This window comes from Rhinatrema bivittatum, chromosome 3 (genome assembly GCF_901001135.1).
Source record: "Rhinatrema bivittatum chromosome 3, aRhiBiv1.1, whole genome shotgun sequence".
In the NCBI taxonomy this organism is placed as follows: Eukaryota; Metazoa; Chordata; class Amphibia; order Gymnophiona; family Rhinatrematidae; genus Rhinatrema; species Rhinatrema bivittatum.
Window position 1 is genome coordinate 2,485,393 of NC_042617.1, and position 27,671 is coordinate 2,513,063.

The 27,671-nt window shown below is 48.2% G+C and overlaps 1 protein-coding gene across 8 annotated transcripts in view; it reads left to right on the plus strand.

Moving 5' to 3' along the window:
* Nucleotides 1-27,671, plus strand: part of KLC4 (kinesin light chain 4) — a 253,009-nt gene that overhangs the window by 74,805 nt on the left and 150,533 nt on the right. Inside the window, exon 11 of one of the 8 annotated variants that reach the window (XM_029592808.1) lies at nucleotides 9,189-10,356. The exons of the other annotated variants lie outside the window; for them this stretch is intronic. Coding sequence (XP_029448668.1) covers nucleotides 9,189-9,233 — 45 coding nt within the window. The 3' untranslated portion in view covers nucleotides 9,234-10,356. Of the gene's footprint in view, nucleotides 1-9,188; nucleotides 10,357-27,671 lie in introns of those variants that run through there. 8 annotated transcript variants of the gene reach the window in all.

The window sequence follows — 27,671 nt, forward strand, 5'->3', positions numbered from 1 at the left end:
CCCAAGGCCTAGTGCCTGATCAACTAAAGCTCGCCGTGCTCAAACCTATCCTAAAAAAGCCTAACTTATCTACAATGGACCCAGCCAACTTCCGCCCAATAGCTAACCTTCCCATAATTGCAAAAATCATGGAAAAAATAGTTAACAAACAGCTATCTGAATACTTGGAGGAACATAACATTCTCTCCCCCTCTCAATATGGATTCCGTAAAACCTTCAGCACAGAAACACTTCTTCTATCCCTAGCAGACACCATCCTAATAAACATGGAAAAAGGACAAACCTACCTTCTTGCGCTCCTCGATATATCAGCCGCTTCTGTCACGGTGAACCATACTATCCTCTTAGAATGACTACAAGGCTTAGGCATCAAGGGTCCTGCTCTCAGTTGGTTCAGATCCTTCCTGTCCAACAGGTGCTTTAAAGTCAGGATTAACAATAAAGAATCTCCCCCCATCCGCTCCAACCTAGGTGTACCCCCAAGGATCTTCCCTCTCACCTACACTATTTAACATCTACCTTCTACCACTCTGCCACCTACTTACGAAGCTAAAACTATCCCACTACTTGTACGCGGACGACGTCCAAATACTCATCCCGATTACAGAATCTCTACAAAAAATCTCTTAACCACTGAAACAACTGTCTTCAAGCAATTAACCACCTTCTTTCCATCCTCAACCTGGTCCTGAACACAGACAAGACTGAGATTCTTATCTCTCAAGAAGACCCCGACACACCTCATATCTCACGGTACTCTTCCAATCAGCCAATTCAAGTATTAAACACTATCCAGCTGTCCAAGACCTGGGCGTGATCCTGGATAACCAGCTGAACCTTAAGAAGTTTGTGAACACCACCACTAAGGAGTGCTTCTTCAAACTGCAAGTCCTCAGAAACCTAAAACCTCTCCTTCACTTCCAGCACTTCAGATTGGTGCTGCAATCCATCATCCTTCCAAAATTGGACTATTGCAATTCCCTCCTTCTCAGTCTCCCAGCCAACTATATCAAACCCCTCCAAATGGTCCAGAACTCAGCAGCCAGGATTCTCACCAATACCAAACAAAGGGAACATATCACCCCCACCCTTCAGTATCTCCACTGGCTACCCATCAAATCCAGAATTCTCTTCAAAGTCCTCACGATCATATATAAAGTGAAACACAACCTCACATCCCTCAACACTTCTATACAACTTAGACCACATACCTCATCTAGATCAATCAGAAGTGCCTATAAAAACACTCTTTACGCCCCGCAAGCGAAAACATCCTTAAGGAAGTGCGCCATGTCGACAGCAGGACCCCATCAATGGAACGCATTGCCTCCAGACCTCAGACAAGAGCCGTGCCCATTGACTTTCAAAAAAAAACTCAAGACTTGGCTATTCAGCCAAGCCTTCCCTGACACTTAACCTTCCCTCTCCCTCTGCCCGATTCATTCTAGCTGACACTTTAGTAAGACTCCTCAGTCCAGTACACTGTCTCTATTGTTTTTCTCAGTTATCATCTCACCGGTTTTGAGATGACATGTTAGGTTTCTGTTATGCATTGTTATGACCCGATCCATTAATTGTCTCCCCTGTTCATTGTATCGCCCATGAGCGAATTTTGCAGTTACATTGTAAACCGATGTGATTTGTATCTGTTACAGGAACGTCGGTATAGAAAAGTTAAAAATAAATAAATAAGACTACTTGAGGCTGCATTTACTGCAAAAGGAGCCTCAACAAAGTACTGAGTAAAGGATCTCAATACTTATGTAAATGTGATATTTCAGTTTTGTTTTTTTTTAATTGCACAGATTTTTGCAAACCTGATTTTGCTTTGTCATTATGGGGTATTGCTTGTAGATTGAGGAGGGGAAAAGTGCTGATTCCTGCCCTGCTCAGGTTCCCACCTAGCTTCAGCTTGTCTTGCATGGCTTCACTCCTGCTTCAGAACTGAACTATTCTCTTGCCTGCCACTTGCCACTGACCATTGCTTCGGACCTGGGCTATGTTGCCTGCCTTGACCCTCGGCTTCTACCTGGTGATTCTCTGACCTCTGCTTGGCCCTGGACTGTCTTCATCTTTGCCCTGTGGGACCATTGCCTAACTTCTGCTGGCCCCTGGACCCCAAGGTGTATCAACCTTTAGGGAACAGGGTTAGTAGAGGTGAAGCTCCAGCTCTGTCCCAGCTCAGGGCGCATCTGCCAGCTGTCGGTGTGGGCCTAGGGGCTTTGCTTACTAAGCTGTGCCAACCATGCCACAGAACAAGAGTTCACTTCCATGAGACCTGTCCCATGCTGTGGGGGCTGGCAGAGCTCATCCTGCCAGCTGCCAAAGAAGGAGGCTACTCATCTCACCCCATGGGAATGGGTGGGAGGAGGAGGAGGAGAAAGCAGTTTGGGGCTGGGGAAATGGAGGTGGAGGGTGGCAGAGAGTTGGCACAGGACCCCTTCCACCCTGACCTGGTTCAGTTTTCTTACAAAATCACCCCGCTGCTTTCCCCCTCTATGAAGGCTCTGATATATCTGTTCTTGCTGTTCTCAACCATCCTCTTCCCAGACCTCTGTATCTTCCATGGCTGGCCTCACCCTAGAGAGTACAGGGGAGAAACATCCTGAAGCTGATCCATGCTGTTTCTAGCTGCTGTTTCTCCAGTTTCCCCCATGCTCATATTTTATGGGTTGTCTTTGATTTCTTGCTCAGCTTTGGGGAAGGTGCATCTGATCTTTGTGTTTTGCACAGGAGGGGATGCATTTCTGTTTCTATTTCTCCAGTGTTGCACTGTATGCAGAGTCTGGCTTCTTGAGGCTTCCTGTTCAGTTTTTGTCTGCATATTTGTTTTCCTAATTTATGGTCTCTCCATTCTCTGGGTTCTGCATGTGACCGAGGTGAGCCGTTCTGCTCTTGTTGTAGGTTTTTTGGGGGTGGGGATCTATAGCAGTGCAGCTTGTTCTGTGTTCCAGTCTAGGGCCTGGTGTAATATTTGCAGTTTTGCCTTTTCATAGGTAGAGTTGTTACTGTTTGGGTTCTCGCAGTACATAGCTGCTGGGTGTTTTTGCAGGATGTTGTGCTACGTCACAGTGTACCTAGTAGTGAAAGCTTTTACTGAGCTGACACCAGAATTTAAATAGACTTTTTGTATGGTGCGTTCTGCTCTGTGCCTGTTAGGGTATTTCTGTTGATGCAGAATTCGGAGCTACGGGGTTTCTGCTGGGATTTGCTCCCATGCTGGATCCCGCTGCCCCCGACCTCGCTCCTGTGGAAGAGGATTGGTTGAATGATGTTATCAAATAATTGTAATAGTACTTTTGCTGGAGGGTTATATTTCTCTAGAGGTTTCTTTCTTACATGTAGGGCTTTTAAGAGTTTTTTTTCTTTGTGAGAACTTTATAGCCAGTTAAAAACATCCAGGCACTTAGTGTGAGAATGAAGTGGGCATAGTCTGCTTCTCGCTTATTTGTGCTTAGGATTTTTAAACTTTGTGAAATCAATTTTGTTTTTCCTGAGGACTTAAAAACTTTCTGTAAAGTAATTTTTTTTCAAGCACTTGCTTTAACCCTTCCCTAGGTTTTTTGGAGTAGTGTTAGGCAGCTCATCACATACCCTCCCCTGCACAATATAGCCTGTGTCCTGAAAGGAGTATGTTCCTGTACCAGGTACCTTCTTGTAAGTCCAAGCAACGAAGGGCCCAGCTAACCAGCACTAAGGTAAAGCCAGCTAGATGGGCCTGTTCAGTCACAAGACAGCATTTCTTGTAAGTGCAAGCAACGAAGGGCCCAGCTAACCAGCACTAAGGTAAAGCCAGCTAGATGGGCCTGTTCAGTCACAAGCTTTTTTTCCCAGCTACCTTTGAGACAGCATTTCTTGTAAGGCAGCCTCTGGTGTATCCAGTCTGGACACTCACTTTCCTCCTCCCTGTTTTACTGTCTGAGTGTTTGCTTCCTCCTCCCCCTCTCACTCGCTTTGAGCACTCACTTTCCCCTTCCCTGTGTCACTTGTCTGAGCACTTGCATTCCCCCTCCCTGTCTCACTCACTCTGAGTGCACTCTTCCCCTCTCCCTGTCTCACTCGCTCTGAGTGCACTCTTCCCCTCTCCCCGTCTCACTTGTCCTGAGGACTTGTGTTTCCCTATTTCACTCATTTTCCCCCTCCCGTCTCACTCATTCAGAGCAATCTTTCTCTTCCCCTTCTGTCTTGCTTGATTTGAGCGCTGTTATCCCCCTTCTCATTTATTTTGGGAGTTGCATTCTTGTCCGCTGATGATGGTGAAGCATTAATTATTGCCTTTCCCTCTTTCATGTCCCCCTGCCCGTGCCTCTTTGATGCTGGCAGAAACTGTTGGAGTGGCTGCAGGGACAGAGAGGAAGGGCTTCTGTCTTCTCCTGCCATTCCTGCTTCTCTGGTTTCCCTGCAGTGAGTAGAGAAGAGCCCTGGTCCCTGAGCAGCAGCAGCACCAGACAGGGCACTGATCTCCTCCCAGTGCCACACTTACTTCTCATGCTCTTCCGCCATGGCTGCTCTTATTAAACCAGTATTGGTTTTTCCTCAGGCTCCTTGGGCAGCTCTCTCTTACTAATACACTGTTCCAATGGGTGCCTCTATGGCTTTGCATGATAGACGTTTACAAAATCATGAGAAGGGTGGAACGGGTTATTTATCTTCTCAAATACTAAAACAAGGGTACTTTCCATGAAACTGAATAACCAGCAGATTCAAAACAAATCGTAGGAAGTACTCAGCGCACTAACAAGCTGTGGAATCCGTTGCCAGAGGACGTGGTCAAGGCAACGACCATAGCGGGGTTTAAAAGAGGTTTGGATAAGTTTCTGAAGGAAAAGTCCACAACACATTATTACCCAGGTAGAGTACAGAAAGCTATTGGTATCTCTGGAAGTGAGCCCAGGAATTAATCTGCTTTTCCTAGCGTGTAGCCAGATGGACTCAGGACCAATTGGTTATGCTCCCCTGCTAGCAGATGGAGACAGAGTCAGGTTTCAGAGCTGACGTCACCTTACATACATCCCCTGCAGTGACCTCTGTCCTCCAGTATCTCTCTGTCTCCTAGCAGATATAGACATGCTATCCCTACACTGGCATTGGTGTTTATTGGGATCGCAGTACTCGTTAGAAGAAGAAAATCTACCTTTAAATTGAAGAAAGATCGAGCCCTGCTCTCCTGTGGTGATACCTAAAGGTCCCTCCCCCAGTTGAGAATTCCTGAGGTGATTTCCGAGATCCCTCAGAGATGCGCCTTGGTCCTGTAGCCAGTTCCTGGCGTGGACTTTGCTGCTGAAGCATCTGAAAGGCAGCGGGTGCAGGAAGCTGAGCGCGGCCAGAGATTGTCTCTGTACTCAGCCGGTAAGTGTTGAGCCCAGGTAAGTAGAGAAAGGACTCCTCTGATTCAGAGATTTGGAAGGGCTTCGCTAAGACTTTTCGCCGGTCTCCTTGCTCGGCGCCCCCTACCGACGACGTTCCCAATCCTGTTGGGGCAAGGGGCTTTTCAAGCTGGTTGAGCAGACCCCCGACGGGCTTGGCCCCACTTCAGGCTCGGTGGGCCGTCCACATCGTAGGCCACAGCGGCGCCATCTTCCCCCTCCCATAGGCCATCCGGTGCACGCAGTGCAGGTCTACCTGGCTGTGTGCCTAACGCGTGCATACCTGTGTGCACGAGCTCGCACATATTTGCACGCATAAGTCCACGCATATGTTTGCACACAATCAGTTGCATACATTCACACTTAAGGGCGCTTTTACACTTATATATATTTATACATGCTTATACTGCGTGCCGTGGCAGATCTCTGCGCACTTGGACCAAGCGCTAGCTGACTGAATGCACAAGTTACTGTTTATTATGGCTCTGGCAGCAAAGAAGCACAAGTGACACTCTTTGTACTGCCTGTCATATAAGGGCTGCACAGTCTGACCTGGATTTCATCCTGTGTCAGCACTGTGAGGAGGCCAAGGGAGGCTTGGATTCCCAGAACTTCTCCAAACCTGGTCCCTCTCATTCGGAAGATGAATCGGCCTCAATCTTACCCAGTAGCACCCTGGACCTGAGTAATCCCAGGGCTGGATCCACCTCAGGAGAGGGCAATTCAGCGACACTTACCCCAGTTCCTTCTGGTTAGGTATGGACCCAGCGGCCTTTTCTTAGGTTGAATTTTTTTCAAGGCCTTCAAGCCTTCGTACAGGCACAGTCAGCTCCTGCCCCTGCCTAGACAGATCCCCAGCTGGGAAGGCTTCGCCTTCCCAGCCCGTTCAGAGACATGCCTTATCTTACCAAGGGTATCCCTGACAGGGACCCAGACACCACGGATGACGAAGAAGAGGCAGACTGTTGGAGGATGGGGAAATCCCTCCAGGCCTGGAGCTGTACTGGACCATGTTACGGTTTTTCCATAGAGGTGAATTACTGGTCCTGGTTTCCCAGACCCTGAAAACTCTGGGAGTTCTCAGCATATGGACCCTTTGTCGGAACCAAAGAAGAATCCCATCCTAGTGTCTCTATGGAAAGCCTCTTGCTACTTTCCAATGATGGAAGCCATCCAGGAGTTAATCGACCTGGAATGGGATGCCCCAGAAGCCAGCTTTAAAGGGGGACGGGCATTGGAGGCCCTGGACTCGATGGCCAGAGAACACCTTCGCTTCCTCATAGTGGACACCCTGGTCTGTGCCATTTCAAAGCGAACAACTATCCCAGTGGAGGGAGGCGTGGCCTTGAAGGATGTGCATGATAGGAGGTTGGAGTCCATCCTTAAGCAAGCCTTTGATGCGACTGCAATGACACTGCAGATTGCTTCCTGTTGCGCCCTGGTGGCTCGCTTGTGCCTGCTTCTCTCGAGAGATACAGATGGCTGGGCGCATTCCAGAGGGGTGATGGAGCCTGCCATGGGCTTTTTTGTGGACGTGAGCTCTGATCTAGTTCGTACCTCGGCCAGGGGAGTGGCCTCAGTGGTGGGGCCAGAAGACAACTGTGGCTGTGAAATTGGTCGGCAGACGTGACCTCAAAAGCAAACCTTATAAAAATGCCCTTCAAGAGATCTCTTGTATTTGGTAGCAAATTGTAAAAGCTGGCCAGCAAATGGGGTGAATCTCCGGTGCCTCGGCTACAGGAAGATAAGAGAAGGAGGTCACAGCGCCTCTCGCCTATGAGGGGTTGGGCCAGGGGCTCCCAGTTATTTCAACCGTACAGGAACTTCCCATTTCAGATGTCTCGGTCCTCGGGAAGGCCTCAGTCCTTTTGGAGTTGACAACCGAAGAGAGGGACTGGTTTGGGCTCAGGTTCGGCCTGAACTCCCCAATGAAGTTTTGCAGACCCATCCACAGGACGAGGAGTTATAGTGGGTCAACTATCCCTCTTCTACCAGCGGTGGGTTGAGATTACATCAGACAAGTGGGTACTGGATATCATATGGGAAGGATACACGGTGGAGTTTTGCAGTATCCAATGGGACATATTCATGATGTCCCTGTGCCACTTCCAGCACAAGCAGCTGTTGATGGAATCTATCTTGTCAAGGCTTCTCGATTTGAAGACTATAATTCCAGTGCCTGCGCCCCAGGGAAATATGGGGTGCTATTCCACCTATTTTATCGTTCCCAAGAAAGAGGGTTCCTTTCGTCCCATCCTGGATTTCAAGAGCATCAACCGTCATCTATGGGTAGTTCATTTCCGCATGGAAACTCTACGCTCTGTCATAATGGCCGTACAACTGGGGGAGTTCTTAACCTCCCTGGACCTTTCGGAGCCCTACCTCCACATTCCAATCCGACAAGACCACCAGTCTTTACTTGAAAGAGTGCAGACAGTGTCAGTTCTTCCATTTAGCAAACTAGGGTGCCAACATTTTGGGGGGAGGGTGGAAGTGGGTGGCAATAACTTCCAAAGGCCAGCTAGCCACTTTTAAGGCATGGCTGCACAAGAGAAGGTAATGGATGCTGCCTACAAGTGGGGAATGGTCAGAGAGGAAGCTGGGTGGGTGAGAGAGCTGTTGAGAGAAGATTCTGTTCAGGTAGGAGGTGGAGAGCGAGGATGCTGGGGCCTGCAGAAAGCCCTCAGGGAGTGAAGGGGAGAAAGAGGAAGATGCTGACTGGTGGGTAAAGGGAAGGGGATACTGGGGACTATGGACAAGAGGGTACAGGGAGAGGGATGCAGGACGTGATAGATGTGAGATGTGATGCTGTGCCAATTCTTCCTGACGGGCAGGTGTAAGACTGAAGGTTTGCCCAGGGCAGTGTTTCTGCCCTCTCTTGGGTTTTCAGGATATCCATAATGAATATGCATCAGAGAGATTTGCATACTCACCATGAATATTTTATGTATTTATTTATTTGTAGCTTTTATATACAGACATTCCTTTAGTAACCTCACATCGGTTTATATTCAACAATACTTTGCAACAGCGCTAAATAAACATAGCGATTAGCAGCAGTGCTTTACAAATAATATTTTAACTTAAGAGAATAATGACAATGACAAATAAAGAAGAATTTTAGCATAGTAGAAATTAACTTGAAGAGAAACAAGTTAGATAATTAAAAAAAAAAAAAATTTAAGTTAACCAAGAAAGAAATGAGAGACACGGTTAATTGTAACTAGAGGGACAAATTTCATGGATCTCTATTAAAAGAAATTATACTAATGGGGTCATATCTATAGGGGCATTACTGAGCAGCAGAAGTGTAACTTTCATGCTCCTTCAAATTGTCACTTGTTATATGGTTGGTTATAGTTCTACTTTGTTCAATGTAAACCGAGTTGATTTGATCTGTATCAAGAAAGTCGGTATAGAAAAGCCTTAAATAATAATAATAAATAATATCACAGATCTAAATAAAGTATTACGTGTCAAGTAAAGCGTGGAGTAAAATTAAACATGTAAGATTAACAGCTCACGGAAATAACATCTCATTAGGAGATGAAAAAACCATGAGAGCAAAGACCTGGCTTCTCGCACGCAGGGAGGGGAATGATAAATGTAAGAGTTAAACAAAAGTGGGGGAGAGAATATCCTACAAGCCAGCGCGGCTAGGTGTGCCTGCCTGGAGTACAAAGTATGTAACGTTTCAGCTCTCTACAGTGTCTGTCCCTGAGCTTCTCCCTTCTTCCTGCACTTGATATATTTTTCCTAAAACAACCTCTTATTTCTGAGCTCCCTTCTCACACCATTTCTTATTTGTTTTAATATTCACAGCGTTCAAGCTTTTCTGCTGGAGATGGACATGGGCAGAACAATTAACACCCTCCTTAGTTACCCCCTTTTTATTTGCTTTTACTATACAATTATTAAAAGAATGTTACTGACAGGTGCAGGGTCCAGGAAGGAAATCATTCTGCCAGGTGATAAGGGTCACCTGCAGAGAAGCAGCGGCCATGCTGTCACACACGTCCTGTCAGGCACTCTCGCATAAGATTGTCTTTTCACAGATACCTTTCTTGCCTTATGAGTCATTAAAGTGGCAAGAGCTCTAACTCACCGACACATTAGGAACAAATTCATAATATGTGGCACCAATGGTTCAGACAAAACCCACCCAGGTACTACAAGAGTATTGACTGACACACGACATATCTCCAGCCTGCTGTCTCCTGGATTTCTGACGCATCTCAAGTCGAGTGCTTGCAGTTAAGTAACCCATTCAAAAAAGAGTGCTCCTGAAGCCTTGACGTCATTCTCCTGAAAAGTGGAAACAAATCTTCAGCTCTTGCTGCTTCTGTTTCTTACAAGGTGCTGGGACCACTAGAGCTGCGAGAGAAAATATATTAAGCATAAAACAAGCCAGACTTCCCTGGGGCAGAAGTACGAGCAGTCAGGTGCTGGCTAGGACTACACTCGCCAAGAACAGTGTTCAGAAAAAGCGCAACACGTGCAGCAGATGATACAGCCTGAGACCTTCATCATCTGGACACGTTATCATTACTTAAGCCCAGCAGTTCAGAGCCTGCATGCATCGGAAAACAAGTGCCTAGAGAGCTCAGAGTTGTGGATTACTTGGTTATTTAATCCAACTCTGTAATCTTTCCAAGCATGACCTGGAATAAATAGTATCAGGAATCTTCAGGCATGCAGATGCCGTCTGCGCTGAAATCCAAACATAAACTTTGATACGCTTTATGATCACCTACACTTGGATATTATGAAATTGGTTAAATGCTGGTTGGTTGTTTACACATTGTATAGCTATGCATTTCTCAAAGCACCTAAAGATTTGATTGTGTTCTTTTCCTATGCATCACTGAATGCCTCCAGTTTTTCATTGCTGTGAAAGATGAATCTCTTCATCCTAGTCACATGGCTTCTATTTACTCGCTACCATGGAAGATCATCAGTTCAAATTAAGTTTTCCTGGCGTGTAGCCAGATGGACTCAGAACGAATGGGTATAGTATGCTCATGTTAGCAGTTGGAGACTGATCTGACGTCAGCACGGGTATATATACCCCCACAGGAAGCGTAGCAACTCAGTAATTTCCATCTCCAAAGCAGTTTGGAGAGCCTGCACGCTCGCTGAGCGTGTTTCCAATCTACTTTCTACTTTCTTCTTACTAAATTTCTACTGCAACATCGAGCCCCGCACTCCTGCGGTGATACCCTTGGGGTCCCTCCCCCAGTAGAGTTTCCCGGGGTGATTTCCGTGATCCCCCGGAGGTTTAAGACCTTGGTCCAGTGGCCGAATCGCGGCAGGGACGTAGCCCCCGGGCGAGGCTCGGGCGTGGCGAGCGAGGCGCCTCTGTCCCGGCATGGACGAGGCAGCGGGTGCATATCCTCAAACGCGGCGGTGAAGGTACTTGCCCTCTCCCCCCGCAGCCAGAGACCGCCCGGGTTCCAGCCGGGAAGCGCCGAGGATCAGGTAAGGCGTACATCTCTTACTTCTGGTCTCCGAGGAACCAAGGATCGGCGGCGTAGCACGCTGTGGAGGGCACCATTTTGTGGGCCTTGTTCAGGTATTGAGCGCCCGTGATAGGCGCATGTCTATGACTATTTCATTTATTTCGGCCCGTACTGGACCTCAAGTCAGTCAATCGATACTTAAGAGTCCCGAGGTTTTGCATGGAAACTCTGCGCTCTGTCAAGACCGCAGTACAGCCAGGAGAATTCCTCACGGCATTAGACTTGTCGGAAGCCTACCTGCATATCCCGATCCATCCGGATCATCAGCGCTACTTCCGCTTCAAGGTTCTAGGACGCCACTTTCAAATTCGGGCTCTGCCCTTCGGGTTGGCCACGTCACCGCGGACCTTCACCAAGGTGGTCGTAGTGGTAGCAGCGGCACTCAGACGGGAAGGAATTCTGGTCCATCCCTACCTAGACGATTGGCTGATCAGGGCGAAATCACGAGAGGAGAGCCATCGGACAACCGACAGAGTGATCGCCCTTCTGGAAAGCTTGGGCTGGATAATCAATCTCAGCAAGAGTTGCCTACAGCCTTCCCAGTTGCTGGAATACCTGGGAGTACAGTTCGACACCCAGGCAGACACAGTCAGTCTCACTGCCAAGAGAAGGTTGAAACTTCAGACGCGTATCCGGTACTTGATGGGAGCCAGTCGGCCCATAGCTTGGGATTATCTGCAGGTTCTTGGTCTCATGGCATCCACCCTGGAAGTGGTACCTTGGGCAAGGGCCCATATGAGACCTCTGCAACGCTCCCTGCTCTCTCGATGGAGCCCCCGTTTCCGGAACTATTCCACGCACCTACCTCTGCCTGCCAGAGTACGGACCCAGTTACGGTGGTGGTTGCAGTCCGACCACATGAGCAGGGGGTCGAAGATGTCCTCCCCCACGTGGACTCTGTTCACCACAGATGCCAGCCTGAGCGGCTGGGGTGTACACTGCGAAGGACTTACCGCACAAGGGTGGTGGAACAGAGAAGAGTCAGCGTGGAACATCAACCGTCTAGAGGCTCGGGCAGTCCGATTGGCATGCCTTAGATTTGCTCACAGACTGAAGAACAGAGCAGTCAGAGTGATGTCCGACAACGCCACCACGGTGGCATACATCAACCGTCAGGGCGGAACCAGAAGCCGACAAGTATCTCTGGAGATCGCCCCACTGATGGCTTGGGCAGAGGCGAATCTTCAGGACATCTCCGCCGTCCACATTGCCGGGAAGGACAACACCACGGCAGACTTCCTCAGCAGAGAAAGCCTAAATCCGGGAGAGTGGCAGCTGTCACCCACAGCCTTCCAGATGATTGTGGATCACTGGGGGATTCCGGACATGGATTTACTGGCGGACAAGTCCAATGCTCAAGTACCCAGATACTTCAGCCGCAAGCGCGATCCGTTCTCACACAGAATCGATGCCCTGGTTCAGCCATGGCCTCCAGGGACTCTGCTATATGCCTTTCCTCCGTGGCCTCTGCTGGGCGCCATCATCCACAAGATTCACAAACACTGGGGCCTAGTTCTTCTAGTGGCACCAGACTGGCCAAGAAGACCCTGGTACGCGGACATGAGAAGACTACTGGCAGGGGAGCCTCTTCCCCTGCCTCCTCTCCGGGACCTTCTACGTCAAGGTCCCATCCTCCACGAGGATCCAGCTCAATTCTCTCTTACGGTCTGGCCATTGTGAGGGCTAGACTGAAGAAAAGAGGTTACTCGGAGCCCGTGATAGATACACTCCTCCGAGCTCGCAAGTTTTCCACATCCCTCACCTACGTAAGGATCTGGAGAGTATTTGAAGCATGGTGCGACACTCATGGCACCAATCCACATGCGACCACAATCCCTATTGTGTTGGATTCCTGCAAGATGGACTTCAGAAGAGTCTCTCCCTCAGCTTCATCAAGGTTCAGGTGGCTGTGCTGTCTTACTACGGTCCCAGGAGGGATGGCAAGCCCATTGCCAAGCACCCAGATGTTTCTTGCTTCCTGAAAGGAGTCAAGCATATTCGTCTGCCACTGAAGTGGCCTGTGCCTCTGTGGAACCTCAACCTTGTTTTGGATTTCCTCGCGGGATACACCTTCAGACCCCTTCGGGGCCTGTCTCTCCATTCTCTCACTTTGAAGATGGTGTTCTTGCTGGCTGTATGTTCAGCCCGCCGCATCTCAGAGCTACAAGCACTGTCCTGCCGTGATCCATTTCTCAGAATCACTCCTGAGGCTATCCATCTTCACACAGTTCCCTCCTTTCTACCGAAAGTGGTTTCACAGTTTCACCTTAACCAAACCATATCCTTGCCTACCACGGCGGGTTTGAAGAAATCTGAAGAAGGGCGTTTATTACGCCATCTCGACATTGGCAGATTGCCGCCCAGATATCTGGAAGTGACATGAGATATGAAAGACGGACCATCTGTTCGTCCTGCACAATGGTAAGAAACAAAGTGAAGCGGCCTCGCGGCCCACCATCGCCCGATGGATTGAAGAAGTTATCCGAGCAGCTTACGTGGATGCTGGGAAGTCTCCGCCTCTACAAGTCAAGGCTCATTCTACCAGAGCACAAGCGGCATCCTGGGCGGAATCCAGGATGCTGTCGCCTGCAGAAATCTGTAAAGCGGCGACATGGTCCTCCCTCCATACCTTCTCCAGGTTCTACCGTCTGGACGTCCAGGCCAGGGAGGACACAGCATTTGCGAGGGTGGTACTACATGGTCCTCAGGCAGCCTCCCGCCCAGGCTGGGAGTAAAGCTTTTGTACATCCCATTCGTTCTGAGTCCATCTGGCTACACGCCAGGAAATGTTGAGATTACTTACCTGATAATCTCCTTTTCCTTAGTGTAGACAGATGGACTCAGCATCCCACCCAGCTGCCTGTGTATATGGGTTTCACCGATTCATGGTAAGCTATGTCATTTGTTTACATAAGAGCGTCCCCTTTTGCCAGGTGTCGACGCCTTCCGGTTGGGTATGTTGGTGGTCTCCAGCTACTATCAATCGGTCAGGGGAATCCTGTTTCACTATTTCACTGAGCGTCAGTACACACATCCATAACAGCTTTTGCAAGGAAGATTACTGAGTTGCTACGCTTCCTGTGGGGGTATATATACCCGTGCTGATGTCAGATCCATCTCCAACTGCTAACACGAGCATACTATACCCATTCGTTCTGAGTCCATCTGTCTACACTAAGGAAAAGGAGATTATCAAGTAAGTAATCTCATCTTTTTTTTTTTTGCTATGTACCTTGTACTGATCATTCACATAACTTAAACATCTTAGAGCAACAGCTGCCAGTGTAAAAACTCGCAACAATTCTCTTAGCAGACTTCAGTCACTGAGTATTCATGGAAATAAAGATTAAAAGATACAACTTAATTCAGTCCTGCACCTCATACGTCACCTCCAGATCTCAGCAGCATTGTGCCACCATCAGACATGGAAGCACTAAAGCAAGGCTGCTCCAATAACTTTGTTGAAATATCCATTTACTGCAGCCTAAGGACTTATTTTACCAACCAATATTTCACTTTATTTCATAATTCCCACAATGCTGCAATGCACCACTACAGAACCAAATGAAGATGAACAGTGCTGAAGGCATTGGCCACTGCATGATACAAGCATCCAACAGGCTTCAATTGAATGGGGTTTTCTGAATAAATATTATATTGTCCCAGATCACTGCACTGTAAATCTTCAGAGGTGGGTCCAGCATCATTAGCCATGTTGTATTTGTGGCCAGCAACAAACTGTGATGCACATAACTGATAAGTATCCAGCAGCAGGACTTTGAAGGTGGTCTGATGTGACCCACTGCTGATAAGGAAACAGCAATGTGAGTGAACAAAATACGCTTACAACAATAGTCATGATGGATCTTGCATTGTTGTTTGTTTTTTTTCAGTTTTTATATGGTACAATGACTAGGGCACTTTACAGAATAAAACAAATTATATGGTAGACTGAAAACAGAGTTTCAATGGTTAAGAGTTAAGCTAGGCCAGCTGTAAACAATAGCCTTTAAGTTTAGATGTGAAGGAAGAAGTAGCATTTTGTTTTCCTTAGGATGGGAAGTGGAAGGGTCTGTGATAAGAAATGAAGGACGTTAGAAGTATGATGGAGCTGGAAGGAAAGGTAACCAGATACAATGTCATGAATGCATTTAAAGGTTAAGAGCTCAAATGTTTGATGTGAGAGTGGAATGGGAAGCAGGAGAGTAAATGACCTGTGGCATGGGCAGGAGGTGAATAACTGTAGAACATGATCCTTGGAAGGATTTTGCACTGGGAAGTGAGCGCACAGCAGTGACAGAGGAATATAGTTGGTAAGATAGAAAAGACGAAATGTAAGAGAAGGCGTGCAAAGCTGAACGCCATCAGCATATGAGTGGTGTAGAAAGCCAAAAGAAGGAATAAAGGCACTTTGGGGTATGAGGATAGATAGAACAGAGCCTTGTGGGACATCAAGGAAGGCAACTGAGAAGAGAAGGCATTTATTGACAGAATGGTGAGAGACTGATCCAACAGGTAAGGACAGGGTCTGAGATAAGGGATCAGTGTCACCACCCATTAGCCAGATAGCTTTGGGAAGGCCACCACTTAGCCCTGAGAGTCAGCAATAAGGAATGGATTTATTCTTATATACAAATTCTGAATATTCTGGGCTCAAAACAAAAAACTGGTTGAGGTGCATTATAACATGAAAAGACATAGTATAAAACATTCCCACACACACTTGTTCTGCTGACTACTTGTGAGCTGGATTGGCCTCTGTCAGAGACAGGATGCTGGGCTCAATGGACCTTTGGTCTCACTCAACCTGGCACATCTTATGCTCTTATGTAAAAGCATCCTGATAGATCAAAGAGCACAACAATAGAAGATTGACAGAAAATGAAAGATAGAGGAAGGTATTTAAAATGCTGAAAGAAGACTGTAGACTGACATGGTATGAGCCTGAACTGCAGTGGGGCCGTGGCATTAGAGAGCAAGAAAGCTGGAATATAAGAAGCTGCCATGTTGAGTCAGACTAAGAGTCCATCAAGCCCAGCATCCTGTTTCCAGCAGTGGCCAATCCATGTTACAAGCACCTGGCAAGTGCCCAACATTAAATAGCTCCAGTGCTACTAAAGCCGGTAATAAGCAGTGGCTCCCTTGTACGTAACTGGATCAGTCCAGACAGCGGTTTGTGTCCCCTGTCCAGCAGATGGAACCAGAGAAAAAAATAACTCACCCTGCACTCCTCAGTATTTCTCTGGTTCCAGCACATGCAGTCAGACGATCCTGCGGTTCCTCTCCGCAGAGATATTTCTTCTCTTACATTGGGTCAAGCAAGTATTAAAATATTTTAAAAAGTTGGAACAGAGTTTTTAAATTTACAGGAGACAGTTCTGCCTCCTAGCTCTTAAGAAGTCCTAGGGGGGATTTCCCCTTGATTATTCAGCCTAGGACTCCAATTCCCGGTAGCCATAACAATTAGGGATGTGAATCGTTTTTGAACGATTAAAATTATCGTCAGATAATTTTAAAATCGTCCAAAATCGTTCGGGGGCATTTGTATTGTATCGTTAAATAGGGCGCGGGAAAACCGGCACACCAAAAAAACCCTAAAACCCACCCCGAACCTTTAAGGGGTTTTTTTTGGTGTGCCGGTTTTCCCGCCCTCCCCTGATTTACGATTTTTAACGATTTAAAAAAAAAAAAAACACGACGATCAGATTTCCCCCCCCCCCCCCCAGCCAAAATCGATCGTTAAGACGATCGATCACACGATTCACACCCCTAATAACAATTTCCCTGCACAGGGCTGATACTGGTGGTCCAGTCACTCCCACTTACTGTTTTGGTCTCCCCTGAGATGTTCTTGCCTCAGGTCCTCTTGCAGAGATGTTGCCATTCCTCTGTTGCGGTGAAAGTTCAACAAAGTGGATTAAAGGAGACTGTATTTCTGCTTCTTTTAATCTGAAGCAGAGGGGAAAAGTCTTTTTATTTGGCTTTACGCTGACCGGCAGGGATTTAAGTGCCTCACAGCTGTTTTGCTGGCTCCTACGCTTCACTATTTTTTTCAGCTCAGCTAATTTCTTGCTGCCCGATGCCGGCTCTCCCACGAAGGGCTCTGCTCTGTCTGCTTACCTGGAGAGGAAGAACCCTCCGGGACTGCTTCTAAGTCGACGACCCGGGGTCGGGTCGCTAAGTGTGCGTCCGGGCTGACCCTCCCTCAGAAAATCGCGAGAACGGTGGCCATTTTGTGTCCGGACCGCGAAGCAGCTCGGGGGGGAGGGGAGCCCAATTTACTACACTCTCCACCCCCCTGTTACAAATTTTGATTCTCAAGGGGTCCCTCCCCCACAGATACCTGATAAGCCTTACCATGGTTTTTCCCTAGAGTTCGTGCTTCTTCTACACAGGTCTTTTTTGGCCAGCTTGGAGGCACAGGGGGATCCCATTCCGGGCCCTCCTCTGGCTCAGATTCCTCATTTGGTCGGTGGCCAGGGCTCTGGCTCACCGGACTCACAGGGGGCTACTAGGGTCCGCACTGTACCTGGGGGCTCAGATACTCTTCACCCTCCGCAACCTGCTCCTTTGCCAGATTCTGATTCAGATCCGGATCTGCTGCTTGTGAATCCACCCGTAGAAGGAGATGACCCACGTGTCCTGCAGTTATTTAAATGCGAGGAGCTGGATTCGCTTATTCCCTTTGTTCTGGATGAACTAGGGATTGAAGACCCACCGGAAGATACCACCAGTGCCTCCACTTCTGCCAGTGCATCCACTTCCCGCATCGTGGATCCAATCCTAGCTGGTTTACGGGCTCCGCCTCGTACCTTCCTGTTTCATCCTATGCTTATGCAGCTCCTACTCTGGGAATGGGAATCCCCTGATTTTGGCCTCCAGGTGGGCAGGGCGATGGATAAGCTGTAACCCCTGCCAGATCCGGCCCTCGACATGCTTAAAGTCCCCAAGGTTGTTGCTTCGGTGTCCGCGGTCACCAAACGCACTACCATCCCAGTGGTGGGGTCGACGACTTTAAAAGATCTTCAAGACCACAAGTTGGAGCTATACTTCAAGCGAACCTTCGAGGTGCTGTCCTCAGGGTTTAGCGCGACGGTGTGTAGCAGTCTCATGCAGCGGGCAAGCCTTAGGTGGGTTCAACAATTACTCAGCACCCAGAACCTCCCGGCTGCAGAGGCCAAACAAGCAGAGCGGCTCAAAGGGGCAATTGCATATGGCGCTGATGCCCTTTATGATCTCCTTTGGGTGTAGGCAAGAGCCATGGTCTCCGCGGTCTTCACTAGGTGACTCCTCTGGCTATGTAACTGGGCGGCGGATTCCTCTTCTAAGTTGCAGTTGGGCTCTCTTCCCTTTAAGGGTAAGTTGCTTTTTGGGGAGGACCTGGAACAGCTTATTAAATCCTTGAGAGAGGACAAGGTTCATAAGCTGCCTGAGGACCGCCCTAAACAGTCCAAATCCTTTTTTCCTTTGCGCTCTCGTTTCAGAGGTTAGCGCAGGTACAACAAGCCGCGTGGGTCTTTTCAGCAGAATACCTCCTCCAGATCTCGGGCATGGTCCCATTCCTTTTGGGGGTGTTAGCCATTCCGAGATGGAAACCCCCAAGGATCCGGCGCCAAGTCCTCACAATGAAATGCGGAAGGCCCATTTCTCTGTTCCAGTCTTAGGTGGACGTCTGTCCCTTTTTCTCGGGGAATGGACCAAAATTACTATGGATCAATGGGTCCAGGATGTGATTGGAAACTGTTATGCTTTAGAATTTGCTCGAGACCTTCCGGACCGCCACCTGATAAATCCTTGCAGCACTCGGAAAAGGCCTGCAGTGTGTCGAACCTTCAGCAGACTCCTGGAGTTAGGGACCATAGTTCCTGTTCCTCCAAATGAACAAGGATCTGGCTAGTATTCCATTTACTTCGTCGTGCCCAAGAAGGACGGCTCTTTCCGACCAATCCTAGACCTCAAGTGGATCAATCGGGCTTTCAAGGTTCCCCATTTTCGAATGGAAACCCTGCGGGCGGTCATGGCGGCGGTTCACTCCGGCGAGTTTCTGGCTTCTCTCGACCTCAAGGAGGCTTATCTGCACATCCCTATTCGCAAGGAGCACCAAAGGTTCTTTCTCTTCGAAATTCTGGGCTGGCACCTGCAGTTTCAGGCTCTCCCGTTCGGATTGGCCACCGCTCCTCGCACGTTCACCAAGGTGATGGTGGTAGTAGCGGCTTTTCTTTGGCAAGAAGGAGTCCTAGTCCATCCCTACCTGGACGACTGGCTTATTCGGGCAAAGTCGATGGAGCTCTGTGTGATGGCAGTGAGCCGTGTCGTATTGCTGCTTACCTCTCTCGGATGGATAGTCAACTACTCCAAGAGCAACCTCAAACCCTCTCAAGTTCTGGAATTTCTGGGAGCTCGCTTCAACACCCACGAATCCAAGGTGTCCCTATCCAAAGCCAGGGCACTCAAGCTCATGAATCAGGTACAGCTTCTCATATCTCTCTCACAGCCCACGACCTGGGATTACCTTCAAGTACTGGGCTCCATGGCCTCCACCATAGATTTGGTTCCCTGGGCATTTGCGCATATGCGACCCTTGCAGAAATCTTTGCTTGCCTGTTGGAAGCCAGTTTTGGAGGATTTTCGGACAATTCTACCACTTCCCAAATCTACTGTCATCAGCATACGGTGGGGCTCTCTCTCGACCACATCTCGAAGGGAATGCCGCTGGAGTCTCCTCAGTGGATGATCGATGCCAGCCTCTCCGGCTGGGGGCATTGTGTCAGTCTCTATCGACTCAGGGCCATAGTCCACAGTCCAGTCCAATTGGCACATCAACTGTCTGGAGGCCCAGGTGGTCCATCTGGCTCTCAAGTTCTTCCTTCCCTTGCTTTGCCACAAGGCGGTGAGAATCCTCTCAGACAATGCAGATGGCTTATATCAATCACCAGGGGGCACCAGGAGTCGCCTGGTGGCCCTGGAGGCCAGCAAGCTGTTCGATTGGGCGGAGCATCACTTGGAACGCCTGGCGGCCTCACACATTGCAGGGAAGGAGAATGTTGAGGCTGACTTCCTCAGTCAGTATCTCCACCCTGGAGAGTGGGAATTGTCAGAAGAGGCGATGCACCTAGTCATACACAAGTGGGAGGTTCCCCACCTGGACTTGATGGCCTCCTTGAGAAACGCAAAAACTCCCAGGTTCTTCAGTCGCAGAAGGGAACACAGGTAGGAGGGCGTGGATGCTCTGGTCCTGCCCTGGCCCAGCGATGTCCTCCTCTATGTATTTCCCCCATGGCCTCTGGTGGGAAAGGTATTCCAAATGACAGGGGTTTACAACGGGCCGGTAATTCTCATCGCGCCAGAGTGGCCCTGCAGACCGTGGTTCGCGGACCTCGTGAATATCGCGTCTGACGGCCCCCTTCGATTCGGTCACCTTTTGTCTAGCAGCCTGGCTTTTGAACGGAGGCATCTAAGAAAGAGAGGCTATAAAGAGGAAGTCATCTCCATGCTGTTGTGGGCTCGTAAAACCTCTACGTCGCTGGCGTATGTTCAGGTTTGGAGAGTGTTTGTTTGATAACGTTTGTGGAACTTGGGGTTTTGACACGCAGGGCCTCGGTCTCTTTAGTTCTCTCCTTTCTCCAGAATGGTTTCTCCAAGGGCTTGTCTTTCAACTCCTTGTGTGTTCAAGTCTCAGCTCTTGGCTCTCTTTTGGGGAAATTAGATGGTTACGCGGTGGCAGCCCATCCGGATGTGGTGCGTTTTGTTAAGGGGGCTAAGCATTTGAATCCGCCCGTCCGGCATACATGCCTGTTTTGGAGTCTTAACCTGCTCCTTCGGGTCTCTGCAAGGCGTCTTTTGAACCTCTACATTGGTCCACGCTCAAAGACCTCACACTTAAGACAGTGTTCCTGGTGGCTATTTGCCCCGGAGGGTATCTGAACTGCAAGCTTTATCCTGTAGAGAACCCTTCTTGAGGTTCTCGGATTCGGGGGTCTCTTTAAAGACTGTTCCCTCTTTCCTGCCAAAAGTAGTCTTCTCCTTTCGTGTCAAATCAGTCAGTGGAGCTCCCTGCCTTTTCTCAGGAGGATATTGCTAGCTCGGCTAGTAGTGATTTACGCATTTTGGATATTAAGCAAGTTCTCTTGCACTACTTATAGGTCACTGATGATTTCAGAGTTTCCGATCATCTCTTTGTTTTATGGAGCGGCCCTCATAAGGGGCAGAAGGCCTCTAAAACTACTATAGCTTGCTGGCTAAAGGAAGCTATTGCGTCCGCGTATTTCTGACGGGGCCGGCCGGTTCCGGAGGGGCTAAAGGCCCATTCGTTGTGCTCACAAGCTACTTCTTGGGCGGAGAGCCAGCTGGTTTCCCCACAAGAAATTTACAGAGCAGCCACTTGGAAATCTTTACATACGTTTGCTTGGCATTATCGTCTTGACGTTCAGGCACCTATTTTTGGTTCCTTCGGCAGACAGGTACTTCGAGCGGGACTGTCTCAGTCCCACCCTAACTAGGGAAGCTTTGGTACATCCCGCTGTCTGGACTGATCCGAGTACGTACAGGGAAAGGAAAATTGGTTCTTGCCTGCTAATTTTCATTCCTGTAGTACCACGGATCAGTCCAGACTCCCTCCCGGTCTAATTTTTCATTCCGCTCTTAGTCTTTTTCCTTTTGCAGCGCTGGTAAATGCCTTTTTTATCCTACAGAAGTATTAAATAAAGGATTCATAAGGCACCGGATGTTGTTTTCACAATTGTTAAGAGCTATGTATAACATTGTTCCAAATTGGCGTTATATTATAAGAACATGCCATGCTGGGTCAGACCAAGGGTCCATCAAGTTCAGCATCCTGTTTCCAACAGAGGCCAAAACCAGGCCACAAGAACCTGGCAATTACCCAAACACTAAGAAGAACCCATGCTACTGTTACTTGCTTGACCTTATTTGATTTTTTTTTCTGCTTTGTTAATGTTTTTATACTGAGGAGCGCAGGGTGAGCTATGTCCATATATGGTATGCCTTTCAGTTATTTTTTTTCTCTGGTTCCATCTGCTGGACAGGGGACACAACCCGCTGTCTGGACTGATCCGTGGTACTACAGGAACGAAAATTAGCAGGTAAGAACCAATTCAAAACCCCACGCTTCCTTTCCACCAGGTAAGGAACAGAAATTCCTGGATGCCATTGGCCGGCGTGTCTTCCAGGGATCAATGCTTATATCCCGGATCGCCTCTTACCAGCTGAATATGACCCAGTACAACAGGGTCTTATTCAAGTAGATACAGGACTTTGCAGAGTCCCTGCCTCAACAATTCCAGGAACAGCTTCAAACCCTGGTACATAAGGGCTTCAAGGCAGGGAAGCATGAAATCAGATCCTCTTATGATATCTTCGACACTGCTTCCAAGGTATCTGCAACTGCTATTTCGGCAAGAAGATGGGCCTGGCTTAAGTCGTCGGACTTGCGCCCTGAAGTACAAGACAGATTATCTGATCTGCCCTGCATAGGCAACAATCTGTTTGGCGAACAGATTCAGCGGATGGTGGCGGAACTCAAGGATCATCATGAGACCCTTCGCCAGCTTTCTCTGATGCCCTCTGAGTATTCCTCCAAACAGCCTTTCAGGAAGGATACTAAAAAGTCATTCTTCCGTCCAAAGAAGTCCTGTTCACCACAGTCTAGGACTCGTTCCATGAGACCTTTCCAAAAGGCCCAGTCTCGTCAACCGCGGAAACAAAAGCCGCAGGTAGCTCCTCAACCAGGCCCTGCTTCCAGCTTTTGACTCCAGCATAGAGAGCAGCAGCCAGTTTCCACTGCCTCAGATACCAGTGGGAGGTCGATTTGTGCTATTTCAACAACAGGTGGCATACAATCACCTCAGATCAGTGGGTCCTTGCCATAATCTCTCAAGGCTATCACCTGAACTTTCCCTCCATCCCACCGGACTCCCCACCTCTACCGATGTGGAGAACATCTGACTTCTCTCTTCTCCTGGAGCAGGAGGTCTCCCTCCTCCTCCAGTCCAGAGCAATAGAGCCAGTACCCTTCTCCCAACAAGGCCTAAGATTCTATTCCTGGTACTTTCTAATCCCCAAAATATCAGGCGGCATTCGTCCAATTCTGGAGCTACGTGCCCTCAACAAGTACCTCCACTGAGAAAAGTTCAAGATGGTAACCTTGGGTTCCCTCCTTCCTCTTCTGCAAAAAGGAGACTGGCTCTGCTCTCTCGATCTCCAAGACGCTTATATGCTCATTGCGATAACTCCATCTCATTGCAGGTTCCTGAGATTTCTGGTAGGTCCCAAGCACTACCAGTATTGAGTGCTACCATTCGGCTTGGCATCTGCACCACGAGTCTTCACCAAGTGCCTCGTAGTAGTAGCAGCCTTCCTCAGGTCTCAAGGTGTTCACGTCTACTCCTATCTAGATGATTGGTTGATCAGGGCTCCCACTCAGCAGGCTGCTCTGTCGTCCCTACGTCTTACTTTACACACTCTGACTTCGCTAGGATTTCTCGTCAACTACGCAAAATCCTACTTAGTCCCATCTCAAACTTTATCATTCATAGGGGCAGACACCTTGCAGGCGAAGGCATTTCTGCCTCGACAGAGAGCTTTCACTCTCATTTCTCTCGCACACCAGCTTCATTCTCAGCACCGCTCGACTGCAAACCACTTCCTCATCCTGCTGGGATACATGGCGTCCTCAGTACAGGTTACCCCAATGGCCCGCTTGGCCATGAGAGTCATGCAGTGGACTCTAAGGTCACAATGGACTCAGTCCGTCCAACCTCTATTGACCATTGTCCATATCACCGACCCCCTTCGTCAGTCCCTAGCCTGGTGGAAAAATCAGATCAATCTCTTCCAAGGCCTACCCTTTAAGGCTCCAGACCCTCAAATAATTCTCACCACCGATGCTTCCAACCTCGGCTGGGGAGCTCATGTCGCCAATTTGCAGACACAAGGAGCTTGATCTCCAGAGGAAGCCAAACACCAAATAAATTTCCTGGAGCTGCGAGCAATCAGATATGCTCTCAGGGTATTTCAGGATCACCTTTCCAACCAGGTCATCCTGAGTCAGACAGACAAGCAGGTGGCCATGTGGTACATCAACAAACAGGAAGTGATGGGCTCCTACCTACTGTGTCAGGAAGCTGCACAGATTTGGGCGGAGGCCCTCTCCCACTCGATGTACCTCAAGGCCACCTACTTGCCGGGAGTGGACATTGTGTTGGCGTACAAGCTGAGTTGCACTTTTCAGCTGCACGAGTGGTCTCTCAACCCCACAGTAGCGGATTCAGTATTCCAACGTTGGGGTTATCCTCACTCGCAGCAACACTCACAGCCAAGAGATGTGTTCTCTCTCTCTCATGGGCAACCAGTCTCTTAAATGCATTCCCTCCACTTCCACTTCTCTCGAAGATTCTCGTGAAGCTACGTCAGGACAAGGGATGCATGATCCTGATAGCACCTCACTGGCCTCGCCAAGTGTGGTTTCCAATTCTTCAAGATCTTTCCATTTGCAGGCACCTTCCCTTGGGAAAGGACCTGCTTCTTATCACTCAAAACGACGGGTGCCTACACCACACCAATCTTCAAGCTTTGTCCCTGACGGCCTGGATGCTGAAAGGTTAATTCTTCAGCCACTTAACCTTTCGGAGCCAGTTTTCCGTGTCCTGATTGCTTCATGGAAGCCTTCCACGAGAAAGTCTTACCTCTACAAATGGAACAGGTTTAAGTCATGGTGTTCTGCTCAATCCCTTGATCTTTTTACCTGTTACACCACAAAGTTTCTGGTCTATCTTTGGCACTTGTCAGAATCAGGTCTTAAAACTTCCTCCATCAGAATGCACGTCAGTGCGGTAGCTGCTTTCCATACAGTTGTCGGGGATGTTCCTATTTCAGTACCAACCCCTGGTAACACGTTTTCTGAAAGGCTTGCTTCACCTCAAGCCTCCACTGCGCCCTTCGGCCCCTTCTTGGGACCTCAATCTGGTTTTGGGAAGGCTCATGAAACCACCATTCGAGCCTCTCCAATCCTGTGATCTTCGATATCTCACATGAAAAGTGATTTTTCTTTTTGGAATCACATCTGCTCGCAGAGTTAGTGAGTTACAGGCCCTAGTTACCTACCCGCCGTACACTAAAGTTCTGCAGGACCGGGCAGTACTCTGAATTCATCCTAAGTTCTTACCTAAGGTAGTATCGGAGTTTCACATTAATCAATCCATTATACTACCTACCTTCTTTCCCAGGCCCCACTCCAATCCAGGAGAACAGGCTCTGCACACCCTTGACTGCAAACGGGCTCTAGCCTTCTATCTAGACTGTACAGCTGCCCACAGGAAAAGCACTCAATTGTTTGTCTCTTTCCATTCCATCAAACTGGGGCAGCCTGTGGGTAAGCAGACTCTCTCCTCCTGGTTAGCGGACTGCATATCCTTTTGCTATCAGCAAGCAGGCATTCCACTTCAAGACCGTGTTAAAGCATACTCTGTGAGGGCCATGGAGACTTCAGTAGCACACCTATGCTCAGTGCCGCTTCCTGACATTTGCAGGGCTGCTACATGGAGTTCTTTCCATACCTTTACAGCCCATTATTGCTTAGACAAAGCCGGAAGACAAGATTCCATCTTCAGCCAGTCTGTCTTGCGCAACCTTTCTACAGCTTGACGTACCAACACCCTTCCGCCTGCCCGTTAGGGTTCAGGATGCCCTCTACCAAATTCCACCCCAGTTGTTGTGCCTGTTGCACACCTCTGGGTACATTTGGTGCATTTCTCGGACATCCTCAGCTCGGTACTCACCCATATGTGAGGACTACCATCCTGCTTGTCCTGTGAGAAAGCAAATGTTGCTTACCTGTAACAGGTGTTCTCACAGGACAGCAGGATGGTAGTCCTCACGAAACCCGCCCGCCGCCCCGCGATGTTGGATTCGTTTTCTTATTTTATTTTTCGGCACTTCCTTTAGCTTTAAACAAGACTGAAGGGGGACCCTTGCTGGCTGCAGGGTTAGTGCCATCCTGGGCATGCCCAGTAGGTGCCAGTCAAAGTTCTAGAAACTTTGACAAAAGTGTTCTGTGATTGGACTCCATCCTATGATGTCACCCATATGTGAGGACTAACATCCTGCTGTCCTGTGAGAACACCTGTTACAGGTAAGCAACATTTGCTAAATCCAAATTTGTTTGGGTAGAGAATATTTTGATCTTCCAGGTGATTTACAACCTGTGATAACGCTGCTTTCTCAAGAACTTTTTGCTAGAAATGGCTGGTTGGATATTGAACAATAGTTGGCCCATTAGGCAGATGTAGGCAAATACCTAAAGCTGCTGCAATTTTAGGAGTGGCACCAGAGGCTTCCCTCTGCAAGAACTTGATGGACCCTTGGTCTGACCCAGTATGGCAAGTTCTTATGTGGTATATATGGAGTGGATATTGAATATAATTTTAATGTAGGTGGGTGATTTAATTGCATGCTTGTGGTGTGTTAATAATATGGAATTAATAAAGCAATTTGATTTGTAATAAAACTTTTTTTTTAAATATGTAAGGTATTATTCAGGGTAGTCTTTTGTTTCATTTGTGTATGTATAGATATACATATATATTTAAAAAAATTAATATTTAAATGTGAAGTGTTTGTTCAATGTTCACTGTGAAAGGGCCAGTAGCAGGACCATAGAAAATGAACACAAATAAGATTGAAAGTGAGGTAAATCCCTTAGCAAGGATCTAGGGATGCTTTAACAGTGTCAGGTCCTTAATTGCCAAATGAAGCACGTACAGTGCAATCAGTCATGCTGTATCAGTGCACCGTTTACACAAGCTGAGCTAACTGATGCCAGTGATCCAGTGCACACTTACAAGCATGGCCATTCCTCGGCATTCAGACGAAGCAGAGATTTGTTGGGACTCGCATGTGAACTCCTCATCAGGCCTACTGTTTCATGCCCCCTGACCTGAACTTGTACTACTGGAGGGAGAGGCGCCATGTTTGTCATGCACCTCCAAAATGCTGATACTTTTCACGGTGAGTCAAACCCCTTCCAGATTCTAGATACCAACACCATGAGCCAAGCGGGGGTTTATTAGATGAAACTTCAATTTTTAATCATGCAGTTTATTTTTTACTCCAGCAAATTCTGCACATCTCTTGTGTTGTCACACTGTAATTGGGGAAAATAAAGATATGATTCCCGCAATAAGACAGCAGGCCAATTTCATCTGCTCTCTGCAGGACCCATTCCTTCATCTGGAATTTACAGAATTTAATAATGAATGCTCGGGGAAGGTTGTTGCCTGCTGTCGAAAATCCTGCCATCCAATGAACTCGATCAGTAACTAAAAGGGGATCATTTGCTCCAGGCTGCAAGATATCCTTAAGATATTGTTCCAGGAACCCTTTGGCATTCTGACCCTCTAACTTCTCTGGGATCCCTACCACCCAAATGTTAGAATGGCATGACCTGACCTCCAGGTCTACAACTTTAAGTTCAAGGGCCTTGACTTGTTAGCAAAGATATTTACTGCCGTCGACTCCCAATCTTCCAACGCCAACCCACAGTGCTCTTATTCCTCCACCTTTGTGCATATGGAGTCAACCTGTGTTTTATATCTTTTCAGGTATTTCTTGTCCAGAAGGGCAAGCTTTACCAATGAGTGTAATAAAATAAAAAAAAGAGCCAATATCAACTGTTTAATTCCCTCCCACCTTCCCCAGAGCTTGCTCTTCTAATGTAGGCTGGCTGGAATACATAAATGGTAACAAGATAAATTGGTAATTCTTTACCAGA